At 41.4% G+C, this 21,962-nt stretch overlaps 3 protein-coding genes across 5 annotated transcripts; 1 reads left to right on the plus strand and 2 right to left on the minus strand.

The window, feature by feature from the left end:
• Window positions 1–314: 314 nt before the first annotated feature.
• Window positions 315–8,323, minus strand: cip2a (cellular inhibitor of PP2A). Of its 2 annotated transcripts, none has more exons than XM_018679219.2 (22): window positions 8,190–8,323; window positions 7,859–7,961; window positions 6,813–6,960; window positions 6,457–6,569; window positions 6,072–6,166; window positions 5,888–5,984; window positions 5,481–5,603; window positions 4,850–4,995; window positions 4,662–4,737; window positions 4,050–4,289; window positions 3,455–3,617; window positions 3,233–3,380; window positions 3,052–3,151; window positions 2,840–2,958; window positions 2,476–2,656; window positions 2,166–2,240; window positions 1,914–2,024; window positions 1,472–1,668; window positions 1,280–1,393; window positions 1,124–1,206; window positions 818–957; window positions 315–705 (listed from the first exon to the last, which is right to left on the minus strand). In XM_018679219.2, the coding sequence occupies exons 1-22, from the start codon at window positions 8,291–8,293 to the stop codon at window positions 559–561; spliced, it is 2,823 nt and encodes a 940-aa protein (XP_018534735.1). In that variant the 5' UTR covers window positions 8,294–8,323; the 3' UTR covers window positions 315–558. The 2 variants fall into 2 exon arrangements, with proteins under 2 accessions (XP_018534735.1, XP_018534736.1); XM_018679220.2 differs by having other exon boundaries at window positions 7,859–7,974; window positions 8,190–8,278.
• A 1,252-nt stretch (window positions 8,324–9,575) lies between these two features.
• On the minus strand, window positions 9,576–15,010 carry si:ch73-264p11.1 (uncharacterized protein LOC100000923 homolog). Its single transcript, XM_018679216.2, has 4 exons — window positions 14,861–15,010; window positions 13,969–14,032; window positions 11,494–11,710; window positions 9,576–11,403 (listed from the first exon to the last, which is right to left on the minus strand). The coding sequence occupies exons 1-4, from the start codon at window positions 15,001–15,003 to the stop codon at window positions 11,363–11,365; spliced, it is 465 nt and encodes a 154-aa protein (XP_018534732.1). The 5' UTR covers window positions 15,004–15,010; the 3' UTR covers window positions 9,576–11,362.
• A 1,771-nt stretch (window positions 15,011–16,781) lies between these two features.
• On the plus strand, window positions 16,782–20,277 carry zgc:112408 (uncharacterized protein LOC550260 homolog). Of its 2 annotated transcripts, none has more exons than XM_018679215.2 (7): window positions 16,782–16,933; window positions 17,021–17,133; window positions 17,634–17,706; window positions 17,858–17,940; window positions 18,643–18,846; window positions 18,918–19,052; window positions 19,861–20,277. In XM_018679215.2, the coding sequence occupies exons 1-7, from the start codon at window positions 16,867–16,869 to the stop codon at window positions 20,068–20,070; spliced, it is 885 nt and encodes a 294-aa protein (XP_018534731.1). In that variant the 5' UTR covers window positions 16,782–16,866; the 3' UTR covers window positions 20,071–20,277. The 2 variants fall into 2 exon arrangements, with proteins under 2 accessions (XP_018534731.1, XP_050922867.1); XM_051066910.1 differs by having other exon boundaries at window positions 18,921–19,052.
• Window positions 20,278–21,962: the final 1,685 nt, after the last annotated feature.

Genomic DNA, 21,962 nt, shown 5'->3' on the forward strand with positions numbered 1-21,962 from the left:
AACCTACAGGATGTGGACAATAAATTCAGCCTGGTACATCCCAAACTCTAACATTTCCTCTCCACAACAAAAGCCTTAAAACTCCCACAGCAGCTACATATAAAGAAGTTTCAAGTTTAGTTGTTAAAATAACATAATCTTAATAATCTCACACACTTCTTAAAGGTTTTGAAAACTTTCCTGATACATTACTCCACCTTCATTTTATTATCTATGAAATATTTCCAACTGCACCTGAACGTTTTCTACTAAATGGGTGTTTTTGGATTAAATCCAATCTAATTTGGAGTTGTTGACACTTAATACACACGTAATGCAAAGAAAAATGTTTTATATCGGCTCTAAAATATACACATACATTAGATCTGGACTTAGGAATCCAGTACAAATAAAAAAATCTTCATTTATTTAATAGTAAAAACAGACACAAATACGACACATACAGGTTTCAAAAATACTAGTTAAGTTTAGTTCATTAAGTGTTTGTTTATTACCAGTTCATAAAAGTTTAAAAATTAAGATCATTGTCCATAAATCACTCATCTGCGTCTCTGAGCCTCAGAGCGACAGGTTGACGTCGCTCTTCATCTTGCCGCTGCTGAGGCTGTGGATCATGGCGATCATCGCCGAGTGTTTGTTCAGCTCGTCCTCCTTCTGCTTCAGCTTTGTCTCCAGCTGGCTCTTCTGCAGCTCCAGAGACGACGCCTGGGAAACACAGAATGTTAGAAGTTTTTGTTGATTCCTTTACATGTGTCGTTGATGCGTATTTGGGATGTTGATGTTTACTAATCAGGAGGGGAATCTCTCTCGTCACTACCTTGATGCTGGCGTCTTTCCTGGCCTGCTCCGTCTTGTTGAGTTCCTTCCTCAAAACGTCCACCGTCTCCTCCAGGTCCCTCCTCTCTTGATCCCGCTCCTTCACCTTCTCCTCCTCAGCCCGGAGTTCAGCGTGCAGCCCTGTCAGGAAATAGGCGCTTTCACTACTGCAGCTTTAAGTTAAACACAAAATGAAGCAGCACTCGAGTAACCTCAGGATCTCTGCCTCATTTAAAGACAGCACTCTGTCCACATACAGTTAGAGTTTACAAGCTGACACCTGCTGAAGTCTCAGGTGAAGACTCACCTGCGATGTCACTGTTTTTCTGCTGCAGATCTGAATGGAGTGATCTGATCTCCTCCCCTCTCTCCTCCAATACTGACGCCATCCTAAAAAAAGAGACAGTGTTTATGTAAGAAGATTCAGATGATACTGATCAGATGAAGTGTGTGTGTGGATTACTTTTCGTGTTGCAGCTGGAGTGCTTCATGGTTCTTCCTCAGAGTGTCGTTCTGTTTGGTGAGAGAGATGTGAGCCGTCTGCAGCTCCTTCAGCAGCCGCTCGCTCTCGTTGAACCTGCACAGGACGACCTGTTACACATCTGAACATCCCAGTAAACCTGCCCACACCTGACCAGTTCAATCTGCCTCTGACCTGCTGAGCAGGGCGTTGTAGGCTCCTTTGAGGGCCTGGTGCTCCTCAGAGTCCCGCTGCAGCCTGGCGTTGTGCTGCAGCAGCTCCTCCATGTCGGCCTTGGAGCGCTCCACCTCCAGCACCTGGTTGCTGAGCTCGCTCTGTAGATCCTCACGCCGACGCTCTGCATCCTTCAGCAGACCGCCGAGCTTACGAGCCTGCAGGAAAACAAATCTGATGTGAATTTAGGCGCTGCATGGAGAACCTGACTGGACTCTACCAGCCCTGTGGCAAAAATGCTGAATGCTGGTTCCAGTTTCTCAAATGTGCTGATTTTATGCTTTTCTTTGTCTTACACAAAGACAATCGTCAAACAAAACCATCTGAAGCTGTAACCTTGAGACCGTTAGACATATTCCTGCAGTAGATGTGTGAATTGTTGTGGTTGATGTGTAAATGTCACCTCGGCCTCGGCCTGAGCGCGTTGGAAGCGATACTGAGCGATGAGGCGGTCGGCCTGAGACAGAGCCAGAGCCTTGGCCTCCAACAAGTCCTGCAGACGACTCTCCTTAGACTGATGGGGTGAAACAAAGAAACATAACTGAGCAAACAATCATTTCAAAAGGACGATGTTTAACAACTAGGTTATCTAAAAATTAAGTAAGAAAATCAACACTACACCTACATAAAGCGGTACGTGTCACAAAATACTCACCGCAAACGCAGAGAGTTTCTGTTCATAAACATCAATGATCTCGGACACATGCGAGTCTTTAACCTGCTCCTGCAGCTACAAACAACAAACACACACCACCGGAAGATACATTTCACACCCACAGACACATGTTAACAGCGGAAGGAAGTTCATCTTAATGCTACAGATTTTTGAATATCTGTAAATATATTTCTTTGTTGGAAAGAAGTGAAATATTTGGTTCATCTTAGAATTTCAAACAATGCCAAACACAGCAACCACTAAACAATTCAACTTCCCAGTGTCAGTTTAAAACATGAGCATGTTTTACCTCCAAGCCATTCTGTATCTTCTCAACCAGACAGTGGACACTCCTGCTGGATCCACTGGAACAGTCCAGGACGCTGGTGTTCGACCTGGGAGGAGGGACTTCCTGCACTGCGACACGTTTGACGGACAGCTCGGCCTCCCTCTGGCGATAGGCGTTGTTGGCCGCCATACTCTCTCCCAGACTTTGGAAATACAGTTTGACAGCTGGGATCAATAACAGCGCAGCGGGAAACTGGCAACAAGGTATTAGAACCTTATTCATTTAACTACAGGTGGATATGAATTGTTATTTTCTTGTACCAACACAGATGTATAAATGCTTTTTATGGTTGTGCATATAAACTTGTTTTGCACAAATGACTCACACCAACGAGGGGAAGTCTGGGAGGGGAGTGGCTTCAAACAACAGAGAGAGTCCGGTCTGCACGCGCTCTCTGTGGTGGGACGTCAGAGCCAGAGAGAGGGGAGTAACTATCCTCTGGTCCTGACAAAGTCAGAGAGAGAAGTAGGTCACAGAGAAAACTACAGAAAGCTTAAGATGAGGCACAGCGAGTGAAAGGTGTTTGTGTGTTTGTACCTGTAACATCCTGTAGAAGCTGGTTTCCATGTCTTTCACCTGCTGTCTCAGTTTGCTCATCAGCTCCAGAGTCTTCAGCAGAGCCTCTGCACACACCTGACTGAACAGACACGAAACACACAACCGTAAGATTTTAAAAGACACATTCAGATCATTCACTTTAGTTTCAGCTGTCACTCACCTGAGATCGTTGTCAGAGCCAGGAGGGAGACAGGTGAGGGGGCTGTTGCTGTGGCAACAGGAGAGGAGGGATTCAACCTGTGAGAGGCAGAGCTGAGCCGTCACCTGACGGGACACTAAAGATCTGGTGGAGTCCTCGGTGCACAGGAGTGGAGGAGTTAAGGCTTCAAAACAAACAAACAAACAATAAAAAAGCAGACGGGCAGGTTTGGTTAAAGGATATTAAGCAGCAGACTGGTGACGTGTGTGATGCGGTGGCAGTGTTTTCTCAGGTGAGCGTCTCCCTTTGTAGGATCGAGGCCCTTCAGCAGACCTAACAGGACTGGAAGCAACATTTCTACGAAGCTCAGCACACAGTCGGGTACGCTCTCTGCTCCTAACGCCTCCTGAACAGAGAGGAAAACATGCACATGATCAGGACAAGGACGGAAAGATACAGACACAGTGTTTTCTTGAACCTACTAGACCTACAGTCAGGTTGGGAAGTGGTGAAAAACACTTTAACCAAAGGGAAACCAAAAGAACATGTGGCACTGGTAAAAGAGCAGCAAATGTAGGTGACTGAAATTTAAACGTACTGACCTAAAATCCCTGTTTGGTAAAAATAAGCAGGCCCACTTATCAAACCTCCGCACTGTTTTAGTACCAACTGTAGCACAGATCATTAAAGACACTGTCTGACAGCTAAAATTGGCATCAAACGTGTGGTGGGGTTAGCCTGGTTTACTTCTTCTTTGCTAATTACTGATTAAAATCAAATTAGGAGCATCTGTTTTAATGAGAAGAATGTGCTTTGTGTCTCAGCAGGGCTGCCGTACCTCCAGCAGCTCATTCAACAGGTGCAGGGCTTGGACAGAGCAGGATTCAGCGCCCTCCACAGGCGAGCTCAGCCACTGCACCAGAGCGAGCCCAGGCTCTGCCTTGCGACCCCCGTCCAGTCCGCCCCCCTGCCTTCGGCTCACTGCTCTGAGTTTGGCTCCTGCCGGTTTGAAAACCACCTCGCACAGGAGCACACGCAGACCTGAGACACTGCACATGGCCAGGAGGAGCTCCAAGACCTGCAAAAACAACACCCAAAAACCAAGATCAAATTGTGGTGGAGATTTTTAACTGTTTTCTGAATATTACAGATCAAATAGCGAACCGTACGTCTCCCCTGCAGAGGATGAAATCACAACGAGCTGAATTCAAATCCACCTGAGGATCTTTGTCATCTACTCATTTCCTGTCTCTGCTCTACTGTCTCCTAGCTCATTAAAGTAAAACCTACTTCTGCTCAGTTCTTTACCACAAAAAAGGTGCAGTCTCACTTTAAAAAAACATTTGCTGCACCATGAGATTTGAACCATCAGTGTTTCAGTACCTCTTTTCACAGTGGGAAGGTTATATAGAATTAACATACATGACATGCAGTGTTTGGTTTGTCTCACCTTGGCTGCAGAATCCGGATCTTTCGACTGCAGAAGTCCTAAAACCTGAGACACACATGCTGAGAAGTGCTGATACCTACGAATGGAAAATCTGCTTGAATTCACAGTCCGCACTGAGTATTGAAGCAACCACTGAGGTTGCACACTCCATATCAGAAACATCTGTTTATCTGTGTGTGTGGTCGTACCTGGTGAGGAAGTCTGCTATTTTGGGGTTCTTCAGCAGATCAACCAAAAGGTCAACCGAGTATTTTCTCGTCAGAGTACCATCACCATTCACGATGATGTTGAACACGAGCTGGAAAGTCTGATGGATGTTCTTTGCGTCAAAGAGCTGAGGGGCGGGCACACACACACACACACACACACACAGGAGAGAGACGACGCGTAAGGCTGGGTGGCATTAAGCAACTCGCCTATTATGAGATTCTTGTTCATTTTCTCAGCAGCAGATAAGAACTGAAGTGAAAAGAGGAACAAACAGAAAAAGGAAGAAACAGTTGTTGGTACTCGAGATAAAAGAAGAAGAAAGACGTATCACACTTTTAACTTTAACTGAGGCTCCTGATCTGTATCTGATTTTATGCCCGTGAGTGTATAACACTGCACCTCTGGTTGAGCTGAAGGCCTGAAATCCTGCATTTCTGATATTTTAAAATATGTGTAACTTCAAAACTGACACATTTTTTAAATTTGACAGCAAAAAGAAAGAGTAAAAAGGAGGAGTCTAGTATCCACATGCATGCAGAACAACAATTAAGATGTTTACGTGGCTGTCACTTGGTTTAAATGCTAAGAGATGAGATTTTTCCCGCCTACCTTCTCTCCAACCTTCTCGTTCAGAGTGAGGCTGGACAGGATGGATAACGTGAAGACCACCACAGTCAGACTGTTGTGAGCCAGGAAGTTGATCAGTGTGCGGTAAAACGGCTTCACGTTGTCCTACAAAAAACACACACACACATAATAGCACCCAAAGAAATTCTATTTACTATCACAGTTCAACAAATGCAGCAAATTCTTACAACTTGAGAAGCTGGAGAAGAAATCAATCAACAAATCAATTCAATTAATTTTCTGTTGAACAACTAATCAGTTAATCAGCAAATCCTTTCAGCTCCACACTTCAGAGTGTGACAGATGCATTGTGCAAAACTTTAACAATAAAATGCAACTGAGAACAAACACACACAGACACTTGTGTAACTGACTCATCAGGGACTCACCAGAGACTTGATGTGGCTCTGCACAGAGTGGTTGTCACGACACAGGTTGGCCATGAGGCCGAGGCAGGGCATGATGATGTCATCATCGTGAGACTGGCTGCAGCGAAAGAGCGTAACACAGTTACCTGAATGCAAAGTATACACAGCACCTACTATACTGGCTGATGTGAGATGTGGGTTTTACATGTTGGTCATGAGAAAAGAGATGAGCTCGTGGATGTAGTTTGTTGACTGGAAGATGCGAGTGTTGTACGTCAGTTTCTGCAGCACCTGTAAACACTGAAATAGAAATACAACACAACATTGCGACATGATCTTATAGAGTACTGTGCAATACAACAATAAATCAATGTGGTGTGGTTTATTGTCATTTAATAGGAAAATTAAACATCTGAAAAAGCTACACCTGCAAATCTACTCTGTCCATAGGAAGGTGCAGCTATAACACGTTTGTGACTTGGTGTTAGAAATGTTTCCGTTTCAGTATGATGCTTAAAACACAGAGTGAAAATATAGAGTGCAAAGCAGAGGAAGCAGTCACACTCTGATGTCTGCAATGATCCACTTACCTGCAGTACCAGAGGCTCTCCTGGTGTGGCACTGTGGCAGTGGATAACAGAGGCCAGGGTGCTGGTGAGGTTGTAGCTGCTGTGAAGCATCTCTCGACTGTCATCGTCACAGGCTGAGGGAGAGAGTGTGCAAGTGGGACAAAACTCCAAAGATCAGGTTTCACATAGTGCTGGCAGTTCAGATTCAGCCTGGGGTTAAATTGTGCAAATGTTACTTTCTGGTTTCACACCATCTCAGCTTTTTTTAACATACTTGAAGGCACCTCAGTGATATATGTATTCATATCTATTCTGTAGGTTATGGCACATGTGGTGTAGAAAAGGGGCTATACTGTTTGCACACAGGTGAACACTACCTAGTTGTGCCAGCAGGGAGATGATGGAGCTCGTCAGGGCCGGGCTCGTGTTTGGGTTTCCAGCCAGCCCCACCAGACCACTCACACACTCACTAGGTAAAACCTGGCCTGAGGACAGCAGTTGGTCACATTTCAGGCCTGAAACCTCCTGCAAACACACACACAAACACAGTAAGAGACTGTAGGCTACACTGATGTAAATGCACACAGGGATGGTAAGGACACATTCCAACCAACTTTCAGAGAAGCAAAAAATAACATAATCACAAGACTAAAACTGATTTTCATTTTGATTCAGTCCCATCCAAACCTGTGCTTAGAGATAAGCAGTCAGCTCACTCTGTGAGCTTAGACCAACCCAACTTAACCTCAATGACGCTGCATCATCGCTGCAACATCAATTTTTATTCAAGTCTGTGTGGCAATCTTACCAACTACCAAGGAAATGACTAGAAAGAAACCACCTCTCAGTATAATACAATAGGAGTACAGCCCAAAGGTACAGGCTTTGTATAATCACACTAGTGGCCACTGAATAGTAACATTTAGATTGTATCTTCTGTACTGAGGTTTTTATTTGTATTGCCTTATTATATAACAACCCCCCTGTGCAGTCAGAGATTAAAGATATTCCTCTGATTAAAGTCAGATTAGGGGGCACTCATCCTTGTGTTGTACTCTAATAATCTGCGCGTTAATAATAACTAATATTCAGTTTCCAATTATATAAAGAAGGAAAAACAAAAAAACATCCACTGAGGGAGCAGGACACGCTGATTTTTGGTATTTTAGTTTTTAAGTGACTCTAATCAAATCAAAAAAGAATAACCATATCATAACCTCTGATTTAGCTACCTGCCTTCTGGAGATATTCTGCCACATCCTTGTGTATCTACTACTCTGAAACTACACCTGTGCCCTTGGCAGTCAGCCTTAAAGTATCATAAACCAGGTCAGTGATGTCTGATGTGATTTCCGTGTTTTTATGGATGAAAACATTCAGCAACAGCAACATTTGAACCTCTTAAGCAGAGAGCAGCGCTCACCTCCACTTGTTTCTGTAGCTGCGCTGCATTTTGAGCCGTCCTGCTGTCTCTGTACTGCTGGATAGCTAACAACAGAGACTTCAAACATGTAGTCAGGTCCATCCTGTAGAACAAAACTAAGTTTTACACAGTGAGACAACACGTAAGCTCGCAAAAATATGCTTTCAAACAACGTCCATCTTGAGCTAACACTAGCTAGCAAGCCTGTCTTCGTCTGTCATGTCAGCAGCTTAAACGAGCTACTCCAAAAGTAGTTTGTAATTTTTAACTACTGCTCATGTATCAAAAGTAGCTGTATGTAATATTTTCGCGCTCCTTTGTCACAGACTACCTGTTGTATTTTTTCTTTCTTCGAGAAACATCAACAACAACCGGCGACACAGGAGCAACAGCTTCCTCCCGCTTCCAGCTTCGAACGGGCATGGAACGGACCATGTACAGTGAAGGGGGAGAGAAGGCAGGTTAAAACTGTATCGATAAAAATAATATTGATTTATGTACAATATGGACGAATAAAGTCTATCATAAAATCACATACACTTTGTAATTAAACAGCATGTAAAAAAATTACTGTGTGTCTTTGATTAATGAAACAAAGTAAAAGTGCTTTCCCCCCAACTCCGTGAGTTGGTAGAGACCAAGAGAGTGTTTACGTAATCCGAGGGGCGGAGTAAGGAGCCGTTGTAACGCAGTGGTTTTTACTGTAAATAAAATAAAAATAAAATAAAATAAAGTAAAATTAAAAAAGACAAGATAAGAAATAAGTAAAACTAAATAAAACAAATAAAATAAGATCAACACAATTAAACAAATTTAAAAATCTAAATGAAATAAATAAAACAATGAAATAATATTTTTTTAAAAACGAAATAAATGTAACTAAATAAAATCAAACGTTTTTGACATTGTATTATCTCTTTGATGCATATTTTCAGTTTTTTCAACATGATTAAATCAGGTACATTTATTTGTTGTTTTACACAGAGCCCTGTTTTATTTGATTAAGCACTAACCCATCCACATTTTTCTTACTGGCAGACTTATACTGAGACTGAATCTGTCATTAGCTAAAATTGGCTGATAGTATCTATTGTTAATGATAATCCTAAAAATATGTAACATGTGATTAAACTTCCTGAGCAGGTGTAAGTGAGGTGAGTATATTACTGAGGACAGTCCTTAGAAATCAAGATTTGCTGCCAGTTTTGGCTGATGGTGGGTGGGTGTATGTGTGGATGCAGAGGTGGATGTTTATAGTTGTTTCTGTATTTGTGTGGAAACTGTGGTCAGATCGTGCGTATAGTCTTAAAACCCACCACTGAATCTTTCCACCTTTTTCACGTGTCTTTGTTGTTTTCCTTAACACTTGATTGGTCACATAAGTTAAACAGGCAGAGATATGTATTCACTTCAAATGTGCAACAATACATTAATTTTTCCAAAAAAAAAAAATAAATAAAAAAAATGAAAGTCCAGATCAAGATGTAAAGTGTTTAAAAAAGTGAGTTACAAAGATATTTTAGATCAGTCTGTATTGAAAAGGTGTGAAAACAGACACAGGATGTGTGAGGTTTCATCCACACAGACTATGACACAGAGAGGTCTGACTATATAACACACACATAAATTTGAGTTTTGTGAACAAAAATAGCCACTAGAAATCATATTTCTGCCCTTATCTTTGTGCAAGGCAAGGAAATCATGCACAAACCCAGAGTTTTACATTTGTTGTTTCTGCAGGAGTGACATTTTAATTGCATATCAACAGTCAGAAGGAACCACACAGGATTATAATCATAAGGAATTTTAAACCAATGGAGAAAATATTACAGATAAATATTTACAGTGTGTTAAGAAATCAAGAGATTGCCATTAATATCAAATATTAGATGCAGGTGCAGCCAATACAAATAAATGTAAAAATGTTTATTATTTTCCTCCCTGTATAAATAATTTAAATAAAAACAGATAGAATGAAGCGTCTGCTGCAGCAAAACCTCTAAAAAAAGTGTTGACAATGAAGCGACGCCAGGCAGTGCACACCAGCCAGACCACACTGGACAAAGCCGCAAGTTTTTGCAGCATTAATACACAGTAATTGCGAATCAACATATCGGACTAGTTCTGCTGAAGTATGTTCACACTGAGAGAAACAGCTACAGAGAAATACATAACAGCCACAACAAGAGGGAAGAAAAAGAGATGCAAGCAGACAAAACGATCACAAAGAGACGCAAAGCAACTACAAACAGCACAATATGTGGTCATCGCAAAGAGGCATAAAACGACCACAAAGAGACACAAAATCAACAGAGAGAGATGCAAAACATCTACAGGGAAACACAAAACAGCTGAGATAAATAGCCAATAATCAAAGTTAAAGTTGGAGACAACATGCACGTCTATTATTAACTAAGCTTTGTGTTTGTATTTAAGGTTACGCCTGCTCACAAGACACCAAATGTGGTTTAATCAAACACTAAAAATAGTCCCTAATAAATGTACTATTTCAGAATACAGAATGCAGAATGCTTAAAAAACTGAAACAACATATATGTATTTAAATGTGAGCTGCTTTTAGATATCTAAAAGGAGAACCATGACATATTTTGTGGGTGAAAGCCACAGCTGTTGAAAACTTTGAGACACACAGTGTGGTTTTTGGTCTTCTCAGTGTCATTAGCTGACTGAATAACGCTGTGCAGGCAGAAAAAATGACAGACTTATACTGACATTTGACACCTGTGTCCTGCCTCAGGGTGCAGTGGTGGACATAAAGAAATAAAGTAAGACCTGATAGGAAGCTAGGTTTGAGAGCATTTGATAAACAGAACACGTGAGTTTCCTGTTTTTCTACATTAATTCGACCTTTGATTGAGCTCAGTTACAAGGTGTGAGTGGTCACAGTGGTTAAGTTGTGCCTGGCATGATCGTTAATGATGGTAAACAAGGTGGAGAAATACTGAAACTGGAGAGCATTATGAGTGGATTTTGCTGCATCAAGACATACCTTAAATAGGTCAGGAGTTTCCAAATGAATATGATTTTGCAGGTGTTATAAACAAATGAAGAGGTGTGAGGATTCCCACAATCATTTCTGTTTGAGATCTGAGGGTTTTTTTTACAGTAGCTGGATAAGAACTGAGTACAGCCACAGAAAGCAACAGCAGAGATGTGAAGACGATTCAGAGTCATCCTGAAGAGGACATGAACGTGTATACCAGATTTCATGGAAATCCATTCAGTAGCTGAGCTAGAAGGAAGATCAGGGGATCACCAAAGTCAGAGGGATTCGTCCTCTGGCGAACATGAATGTCTGAGGGACACAGCAATCCACTGAGATACTTCAGTCTGGAGCAGAGTGATGGAGAAAAAATATATGATGCAAAGTCACAAGCAGATGAACATCTGCACTCTTAAGCATGTGTCCATTGTCCATAGTTCAGAGTCTCCCACTCCCCAAAAAAATCCTCACGTGTTTGATGCTAAATGTCAAAGTCATTGTCATTCAGGCAGGACTTCCACGTAGTCAGAGTTAGGAACATCTAGAGGAAGAAGAGAGGGTCAATACACCATGAAGCAAAGAAGATGCAGAGAGAAAAAGAGAGGAAGATCAGTAAAAATATATGACATACTTTCATAGTCATTATCTACTTCATCTGCTGGGACCTGCTGCAGATGAAACTCCTCTTCAGGTGGAGCTGCACTTGGTTTTCGGGGTTGGATCACCAAGGCCGTCTTCCTTTTCACAGAGTGGCGCAGGTGCATGGCCAGACCCTGGTTCTTTCTCTTAAAGTGATGAATCAGTTCATCCAGAGTCTTAAAGAAGTTATCCTCCGCTCCTCCTGCCGTCTGAGGGAGTAACAGAGCACACAGTAAAGAACAAAACATCTTCCTTAGAAATATATGTTCCTTTTTATCTTCAACCTTGTTCCATTTTAATACTGCTGCCAAGGAAGTGTCTGTTATAACATGGAGGATGATAAAAAACACAACCTTTAGGCTGTTGACATCATAATGCAGGTCATGTAACAAGATTTAAATCAGCCTTAATCTAAACCTGTGGTCGGCTGATAATCTATCTGAACTGATATTCCACTGTTAAACAGCTCTGAGTTGTGGGCAGCAGCTCAGACATCTGGGGGCTAAAACTCAGCATTTATGTACACTGAATAGTCACTTCTTGTTTTTGAGTGGAATGGAAAACAATGACCCCCAAAAAGCATCTATCAGCCCATCAGTGTGTGTGTGTCTACACAAAGTGTTGTGTGGTGTGTTGTTACCTGAACCAACGTCAGAGGAGTTTCCTGTGGTACGGGGGTGAGCTGATAACTACCGAGTTTCCATTTTGGGGGGAGATAGGTTCATTTAAAAACACTCAGTGGTAACTAATTGTTTTACCTAACTATATTTTAGCTACTGTGTGGAGGAGTAAAGGCAATAACATAACAAACATGAACCCGCTGTTCTGGATATATGGACACTTCAGAATCCAATTTTATTTAGGTTGTATTTCTCACTAAAGTCTCTCTGAGTGTTCTTCTCTTAATGTCCAGCGACTGTAATCCAGCTGACGGAGGATCTGAGCTCATCTGAATCGCCTCCAGTTAATGCCATAAACTCACAGCAATAAGCTTAAAGAGCAGTTTCCGACACCACGCAGGGCTGAACGGTACTACCCGCAATGTTTTTCAGGTTTACAAAATCATCTAATCTGTATTTTTACAGTTAATATTGCACCTTATCAAACTGAAGCCGAAAAACAAAACACGTGGAAAAAACAGTGAAATTTCACCTCCTGAACGACATGAAGTTCACGAGTGATGTCTGATGTGTGTGTCAGTGTCTCTGTGAATTGTTTCGGATTGTTTTAACTGGTTTGCTTCTTGTCGTGCTGAAAGAGCTCTTTGTCTCCTATTTACTGGATGTTACTCCTGCGTGCTGATAAAACACGGCTTTTCCTGAATGTTACAAACCTTTCTGCAGCTCCAGGATAAATATTAAATGTCAGATATAGGTTCTAATGCAGTTTTTCCACAGGTGGGGGTGTAATCATGTCGTGAACGGCTGCTCAGGGTGACTAATACACACAATCAGACAGACCGCACCACCGTAATGTTCTCCTAACCGGTCGACCGGAAGAAGTTAGAAATCAGTTCTAAATAACTCGACCATTATTTATTCTATTTAATCATTTATTTTTGGTCTTAATTTACATTATTCTACATTTAAAATCTAATTCTAATCTATTTTTGCAATTACGTGCATGAAAGGTGCTATACAGATAAAGTTTGATTGACTGACTGATTGATGAACATATTGACAGATTATTGCTCACATGCCACAACAGCAAGGGTGACAACAAGGTGAGCACAACACCACAGTTCCAGTGGGTGTGTGTGTGCCATCATGGCAAAATGTGGTTGTGGAGACAGCCATTATACAGAGGTGGTTTTGAGTCTTGCAGATGTTTATCTGTCTGTGAACAGATGTTGTCATCATGAGACTGTCACCTCCACAAAACTTTACAGGCATGCTGTTAGGATCAAAACGGGTTGGACCGCCGTCAACGTCAACAGTCGTGTGATACCTTCGCAAGACGGTCTCTAATTTGTTGTTGGTGTTTAAAATGTCCCGTCAGGAAAATTTATAAAGCACTTTGAGTTGCAATAAACTGTAGGAAAGGTGCAGTGCAAATAAAGTTTGATTGACTGATTGATTAGAAGTATGTTAAAAGTATTAGTAGGATCGATGCTCACATGCTTCTTTTAAAGTGAAGCTGTAAGTAATCTGTTACTTTATGACACCTCACTGTGGGAAATAAAAAATATTTAGACCACTTCTCTCATAAATTACTGCACATGAAATTGCTCAATGTATCTGCGTTATATGAAAGGCTTTGCCTGAATAAAATGTCATGTAAAGTTGAGGCGTTTCCAGTCCACATTAGGAGATATCAGATTAACTGATATCAGCTTTCAGTGGTGGTTTGTGATTAGGACTCAGAAAGCGCTGAGACTTGACATACAACCCTGTAAAGTGACAGCAGTTAAACCTTCATGTTGGGAGATTAGATGTACAATAAATATAAAAGTAATAAATGTGTTTACCAGGAGAGTGTACTGTCCAGCGTGCGTCTGAAGCAGTCTATAGGTGTACACCACTTTCTTTTTACTGTAAAGACAAACAAGAACTGAAATGAAACTATGTTTGTTTGCACAAACAAATAAAGAACATGATGCTAGTGAGGTACAGAAACCAGCAAAAACAGGAATCAGTCACATGACCCACTTGCACAGTGTTTGAATGCCTATAACCCTCTCATCAGGACGGTTATTTAAGAGCATTTTTGTGCACATTTCTACTGAAAATATAGAAGAATATCTCCCACTGTTTCGTGTGCATGAGAGTTACGTTGTATTTTGTCTCATGTAAATACTGTGCACGTGAAATGGAAACTTGCAGAGATGAGGAGGCACAAACCACCGCAGTGGAATCTCATGAGACGATAGGAAACGAGTATTAGGGTCAAGCACGGTAATAAATCCCATAAATAAACCTCTACTTGATTATATCTTTAAATCATCTTTGACGAAATCAATCTAATACCATTTTACAGAATACTGCACATTTTACACGTAATTTGTTTACAAAACTGAAAGTGAAAACATAAAATGGAAGTGAAAAATGATTTGCTTCGAGTCTTTTTTTGAACAAATGAGTTTGATGAACTTTGTTTTAAAGGCTGCTTTTCTCTCCCAACAAACCTCTGTAATTAACACTGGATAAAGTTTTCTGGTGAATATTTCACTTTTAACACTGAGGAAAAACATCTTAATATTAACCCGATCTAAAATAGACCACTAGTAGGAATAATACAATATTAGGTGGCAGCTGTAAAAGCACAAAAAGCATTAAAAGAAGATGCAGCAACAATGGAACAAAGATTTTAGAAAAAGGGAAGTCTAATCTAAGTCTAAGTGCAGAGTGCAGAGTACTCACTAGACACACAGACACATGGCTCCCTGGATGGTCTCGCTGTCTCGGATCAGGTAAGCTCCATCCTTGTTCTTCTTCCCCAGCAGATCCTCACACTCTTTCCTGCTGATGGAGCCGTGGTAGCACACCGGCATAGCTGCTGCCATGGTGAGGAGACACTGCAACGGAGAGGCATCCACTGAACCGATCACCACCTTCTGCTTTCTCAGAACTGCTTCATTTTCAAGAACTGTGACTCTATATTCCTCTTGTGTGTTTTAATACAGTCTACATAGAAATCCAGTCCCGGGCAGTGAAGCGGGGTGAGGGTCGATCTGGTCCCCTGAGGCCCCTGGGTCTGCAGCAGAGAGGGAGAAACCGAAGAGACAAGCAGAGAGAGGTCAGCTCTCGACACAGACTGACTGTGAGAAAACTCAGAGAGAGAAGAAAAACCACTGACTTTGTCCTCACAGCTTCACAGGAAGTGTTTATGTGTAGGGGAGTGTGAGCATGTGTGAAATGCAGAGAGAAACAAAGTAAGTGGAAGCTGTTTCTGATTATATCAGAAACACCATTAATAGCAGCAGAAGAAGAACTAGAAATATAATTCCTCGAAGAAGCAGGACTGATAATAATGGTGAGATACAGTAATTCTTACAGTAAAATATGTCACTACGTAGATAAAGAAAGGCAACATGAATACACACGTAACACAATTAAAAATACGTTCCTTTCTTTCTACATACCAGGGCTCAAGTATAAAGAAGTTGGTGTGGTCCCGCCTCCTGGTTCTGGTTCTGGCAGCTGAGATCTGAGTCTAACAGAATAACAATGAAAAGAAAAACCATAACTATAAATCTCAAAGGACGCGTATAGAGGGAAAATAAAAGTGGACCTAGGATTGACCCTTGAGGCACACCGTAGTTTGTGTGTAAGTAAAGACACGTATATCACATCCTGTTTGAAAGATAAGAGGAACCACTTTACAGCTGTAATATAATCCACCAAACACCTACGCTCATCCTGCAGTACCAGACGTGACTGAAACAGAAGCCAGGAGATCACTGACCTGAATTAAAACTGGCTACACATACAAACATTTCTCAACAAAAGCAGGTCAGAAATCTTGAATAAAAAAATCTCTGATCATTCATCCTGGGCTGCTTCCTTTTCTAGACTTAGATCTGACTTTTTATCTAGTATTTAAAGTAGATAAGCAGATGTTATTAAAGTGAGTCATAGTAGTGGATGGATTATAAAAACAGGGAGCCAGGCACAAAAAGGATGAAAGGTATTTTTAAACCTTGTGTTGTTATATTAAATGTATTTATGAACCTTTTATTTTGAAATTAAACTTATTTTTCCAACTTTTTATACTGGAATTAATTTTAATTTTGAAATAAAATGTATTTTTTTCAACCTTTTTTATTTAGTTTTAAGATGAAATAAGATTAAACCATTTTCATCCTGAGGGATTTTTTTGTGCAGAAGATGCTCTGAATTCTAGTAAAGCTATAAAATAATAATATAATAATAATATCACTTTCTATGAAGTCCACCTATTTAAAGCTTAAAAGCAGCATATAAATCTTTAATAAATGGCTTATAAGACATATTTTTAAAGTTTATTTTATATTATTACACCTGTATTTTGCTATAATATCTGTTTAAACAGCAGAATCCACTTATTTGTGGAGGTACAGTCCTTTAACAAACATATTAAATACTTAAATAATCTTACGACTATGTTACTGAATGTTATAAAGCATGTTACATTTATATAGGGTGGGTATAAAAGCTAAATAAAGGGGAAATACGTTAAAATAATAAAGGTATAGAGAATATATGAGGTGGGAGCGTGGGGCGTGGTCATGTGGCTGACGTGATGACGTAATTCCATGATTACTGGGCGGACCACACAGCAGAATTATCTGGACTAATGACTTGACGCTTCTTGAAAAAGACGCTCCGGTGTGGTTAATTAAAACCGAGTGATAATTAATAATTAATCAGCGGCGACTCGGAGGGCGATGCCCGGCGTCAACAAGGTGGGAGTGATCTGTGCGGATGGATTTGATGCTGAAAACAAGAGGAAAGGTCGGTGAAGGGAGCTCGGTTAATGTCATTTAAAGGTGAAACTTCTTTTACTTATCTATGTTTGATCCACCTCTGTTCCTCCGGTAGATGGAGGAGGGAGGAGCGGCGCTGTGGTGGAGGTAGTCGGGACGGTGCTGACGCTGCTGTCCGTGGCCTTCATCATCTTCACCTTCCCCCTCACAGCCTGGATGTGTGCTAAGGTAACCGGATACAAAAACACACAAAACTGGTTGGAGCAGTGGTGGAAAGTAACTGAGTAGATTTACATTGAAGGGAAATGTACTTTTACTGTAGTTACAAGTTATTTCACATTATTTATTGGGAAAAAAGTTATAAAAAATATATTTAAAATATTATAAAAATGATCTCTGTGCAGAAATTTGCTTTATTCCTCAGGATACAGGCACTGATTTCTAAAAAATAAATGTAAACAGGTTGATTTAAATTAAAAACCCATTCAAATGCACTGTAAAATAGTTTTTCAGGCTTAATTATTAGTCATTAAGTACATTTAGCTGTGAATACTGCTGCACTTTTACTTGTGAATGCATGACTTTTACTTGTAATTAGTATTTTTACACAGTTGTATTAGGTGCTTTTACCTCTGTGAAGACATATGTTACTATACTGTCTGCTCATTTTCTCTGTGTGTGTTTAATCCTGTCTAAAAACGTGTGTGTGTGTGTGTGTGTTTTTTCAGGTCGTTCAGGAGTATGAGAGAGCCGTCATCTTCAGACTGGGTCGAGTGGTTAAAGGACGAGCCAAAGGACCAGGTATCGAACGCTTTTCTTTCATAACTGTGGGTGTAAAGCTGCCGTCTAGGTGTTTATCCAGTCTGTAGAAATGAAAGCGTATCATTGATATTACAAGTAAAACCCCCTGACTGACTTCAGGACTTTATGTCACGTCACTGTGCCTCTGCAGGTCTGTTGTGGTTCATCCCCTGGCTGGACGTCATTCAGAAAGTCGACCTGCGGACCGTCTCCTTTAACATCCGGCCACAAGAGGTCAGCAGCTGCGCAGCATGTAGTACTGAAGCTCTCAACATCACCAACATGTTGTTTTAAAATGCAGTGAGGAACCAAAAAGTATGTCTACGGCTGTGTAGCGTTTGAAATGTTTTAATAATGGACCTTAAAGCAACGTTATGTGACTTTTTAACCTTAAAATCTCAGCTTCAGTCTCATTTTAATGATGCACTGACTTGTAACTTTGGTTTTTCAGGTTTGATCTCCCTCTAACTGAGTGATAGTCAGCGGTTTAAACTGCTGGAATCAGGCCCAGGAAGTTCAGGAGTAAAGCTGAACTGTAGATCAGTTAAAAAGACATAGAAGTCATTAAAAACCAGCGTTCATCTCTGATATCCAGCCAGGAAACTGTGAAAATATCCAGATTTCTAAATGGAGTTTGGTGCGTCTGTTACAGTCACAGCACTTCCTGATCCAGAAGCAGGGGATCATGGGTAATACACAACTCTAAAAGAAAGTAGTAAAGGTAAAAGAAGTTTGCCTGAGTGAAATAATGTATAAATACCTGATCAAAGAATAAGTGAACAATACTTTGACTTTTTCTGATTCTTGCTGAGGAAGTTTGAGCCTCATTCACGTCTCATCTGAGCATTCAAACATAAACATGAAGCTGAAACTGGGTCACATGGTTTGATCGTGTCTTATGTCTTTACTCGCCTCACCTCCGTCTCCTTCCCCCAGGTCCTGACTGCAGACGGGGTTCCGGTAAAGGTGGACGCCGTCGTGTTTTACCGGGTGGTGGACCCGTCTCTCTGGGTGACGCGGGTGAAAAATGGCTACGCGGCCACACACTCGCTGGCCCAGACGACGCTGAGGGCGACGCTGGGGGCTCACACACTGACGGACGTGCTGACACAGAGGAGAGGCATCACAGTGAGGATGGAGGTCAGCCTTCATCCAAAACACATATTTAAGTTCTGTACATTCTCCCTTGTCTTACCTGTCGTGTCCTGCAGAAGGTGCTGTACGCTGCAACCAGAGTGTGGGGCGTTCAGGTGGAGCGGGTGGAGCTCAAGGACCTGGCGCTTCCTGTCACTCTGCAGCGCTGCATGGCGTCAGAGGCGGAGGCTGCCAGGAATGCCAGGGCTAAGGTATCCACCTACACCCACACACACAATCTGTCCGTCAGGTGCTCCCCGTCAGCTCCACTTCAACAGAGTCACTACAAAACTCAGGAGTGTGTCTGAGCTCCTCCTCCATCTGCTTCATTTAATCACTGCAGGTTAATGACGTCAAACACACCGGGGGCTGACGTCAGGGCAGGGTTTCAGCCAAAACAAGAGCAGAATAGCTGACAGTAGCAGCAGACTGGGTCAACGTAAGGAACTGGTGGGCGGCACTATCGCCTCGGATCAAGGAGGCGGAGGATTTTCAGGGTTAAAGGACCTGCATGTTCAGAGAGCCTTGATATCTAGACTTCAGAGGTTAGAACGGGTCAAAACGCAGAGAACTCAGCTTCCACATTAACGTTCAAACTGTGCATTGTTGGGGTGTTTTCTTGTATCACGAGTTCTAATTTTAGCAGAAGCTGTTATTTCTATCTGTATATATATACCTCACTGTTTGTTGACAGGCCATTTTTGCCTGATTGTAATGGTCAAAGTGAGGTAAAAATACACGAGGATGACTTCTCTTTTTCCCAAAATAGACTCATCTGGTTATTTTATCTCATGATGGTTTCTAAGTTGAATCTCCAGAATATATTTATTGATGTGTCTATATCAGCTGCACCTTTTCATCTCTTAGTTTCACACCAGGGGGCGTTGATTGTTCTTAAAGACCATTTCTTTATCCTCTTTTGTTGTGACATATTCTTATCCCATTGTTCTGTGCAACAGCCAGCGTGGCAGATTTTCCTCTCTCACCTCGTCTAAAACCATCTTTCTCTCTGCGTTGAAGATGATTGTGGCCGAAGGGGAAGCGAAGGCGTCTCGTGCTTTAATGGAGGCGGCGTCAGGGTTTTCCCCCGTGGCTTTCCACCTCCGATACCTCCAGTCTTTGTCGTCTGTGTCCAGCAGTGCATCCGTCGTGGTCTTCTCCCTCCCCACAGAACTCCTGGACGTGTTCATCTCCCATCAGGCCTTGCTCTCCACAAACTACACCACCTGAGGATGTGAAAGCTGAATTATGTGAAAAAACCAAAGGAACAAACCAAAGAAACAAACAAAAGTTCATTAGCTTGTTAACTGTGTCTTTGGTAAGATGTTTTAATTCTCTGTTGCTGCTAAATTGAGTGTACATTTGTGATTATTTGCACATATATAAACTGTAAATGTGTCTCAGTTGCTCGGTTAATAAAAGTGATTTTTATATTAACATCCCGTGTTTTTGTGGACTTCATTTCCCATGAGTCAAACAGTTTGTTGCAGCTGGAGTTGCAGCAGGTTTTAGTTACTTACTAGTTACTTATTATTAGGTACATGAACTGCTCAGTAAGAGATGAAGCAGCCGGTAATAACTGAAAATACATCCCATGGTGTCAGAGAGCGGATACGTGTTGGATCCTATTATCATTACCTAATGCTGCAGTTTAAAAGACACATGAATATGTCCAGGTTCAGAGGTTTAGCTGCGATTATCTCAGCAGCTTTAGCTGAAGACTCTTATAATAGAACATCCAGCCTCTCCTGACCTCCTGACTCCAGCCTCAGATTCATTTACAGAGGGAGTTACTCTTCATCTTCATCAGCAACGATCCCCCATCATCCTTACTTTGACCTACATCACCTAAAATGTGTTTCAGCCGATCACCTGTGGTCAGATTCACGAGTAAAAGCCCTGATTTGCATCCTGGCTTCACTGTAAGCCATTAATACCCTTTATTCTAAAATCCAGACTTTGATTTCTAGCCTTTTACTTCACTGTGTTTTGAAAGTTCAGAGCTGGCCTTTCAAACAGAGCATGTAATAAAATTATCTGAGCTCAAGAGTCCACTTACCACAACAGCATCTCACAGACGAATAATAAATAAAGAATAATAATAATAAAGAACTCTATAAACGTTTGATTTTCACCTTAAAATGTTTCATTTTAGACTTGAAACTGGAAACAGACCCTACGTGGGGGCAGGTGTGGAAGAGAAAGACTGAATGAACCATCAGTTCTGTGTTTCAGGGCTGAATCTGACCAAGTGTACCAGTTGCAGTCTGTACTTTATTTTTAAAAAGAAATATCTCTGCTTTTATAATCTCTCTGACTCAATCCACACCGGCTCTGTTATTTGCCAAGTCAGGTGACTGATGAGAAAGAGATAAGCTCTTTAACCAGCCAGAACGCGGTGAACTTACAGTGATCTTTTACCTGGCTCCACCACAGCTCAGTCCTGGTCTGCAGACAGGGACCCCTAAAACACACACACACACACACACACACCTGAAGATCATACTAGCATTTAGGTCAAGTACTTAAAACATCAAAATTAAGAAAGAGCTAAATTTGTTTTGTGCACATTTTCTGTGATTTCCATTCATTGCAATACAGTGTGAACCTGCAGCTAAATACTGTTTATCCACTGCAAACAATCTTCTCTTGTTCATTTGTCCAAACCAAAGTGCAGCTGCACGAAAGGAAGAAAAAATGTCCTCAGAAACGGAATAACTCCCATGTTTTTGGGTGTAAGTCATTAATAGAAACAAAATCTTCAGAATTGGTGCAGTGTTGAGTAAGACTGATGAAGCTGCTGCAATGTAAACAAACAGGCAACTGTCCATGATCCATAAAGATTGTGATTTGTCGCAGACAGGCTCAGATAGCTACTTTAAATGTCTGACAACATTATCGATAGGATTCCTACACAGATAAAGAATAAGATCCTTAAACATCACCATATATCACCAGACTCAGGTTTTATTATTGCAAGTAGATATAAAACGAAGGGAGTTGTTTTCTGTGCCTTTGAGCAGTCAGACTGGGCTCCTGCTCTGCCTTCAGCGTTCACTCTCACATTACGTTTTACTGCTTTTGAAGTGTTTTCAGAGTCTGCTGCATGCTCCCTGTGGATG

Source organism: Lates calcarifer, linkage group LG24 (genome assembly GCF_001640805.2).
Source record: "Lates calcarifer isolate ASB-BC8 linkage group LG24, TLL_Latcal_v3, whole genome shotgun sequence".
NCBI classification, from domain to species: Eukaryota; Metazoa; Chordata; class Actinopteri; family Centropomidae; genus Lates; species Lates calcarifer.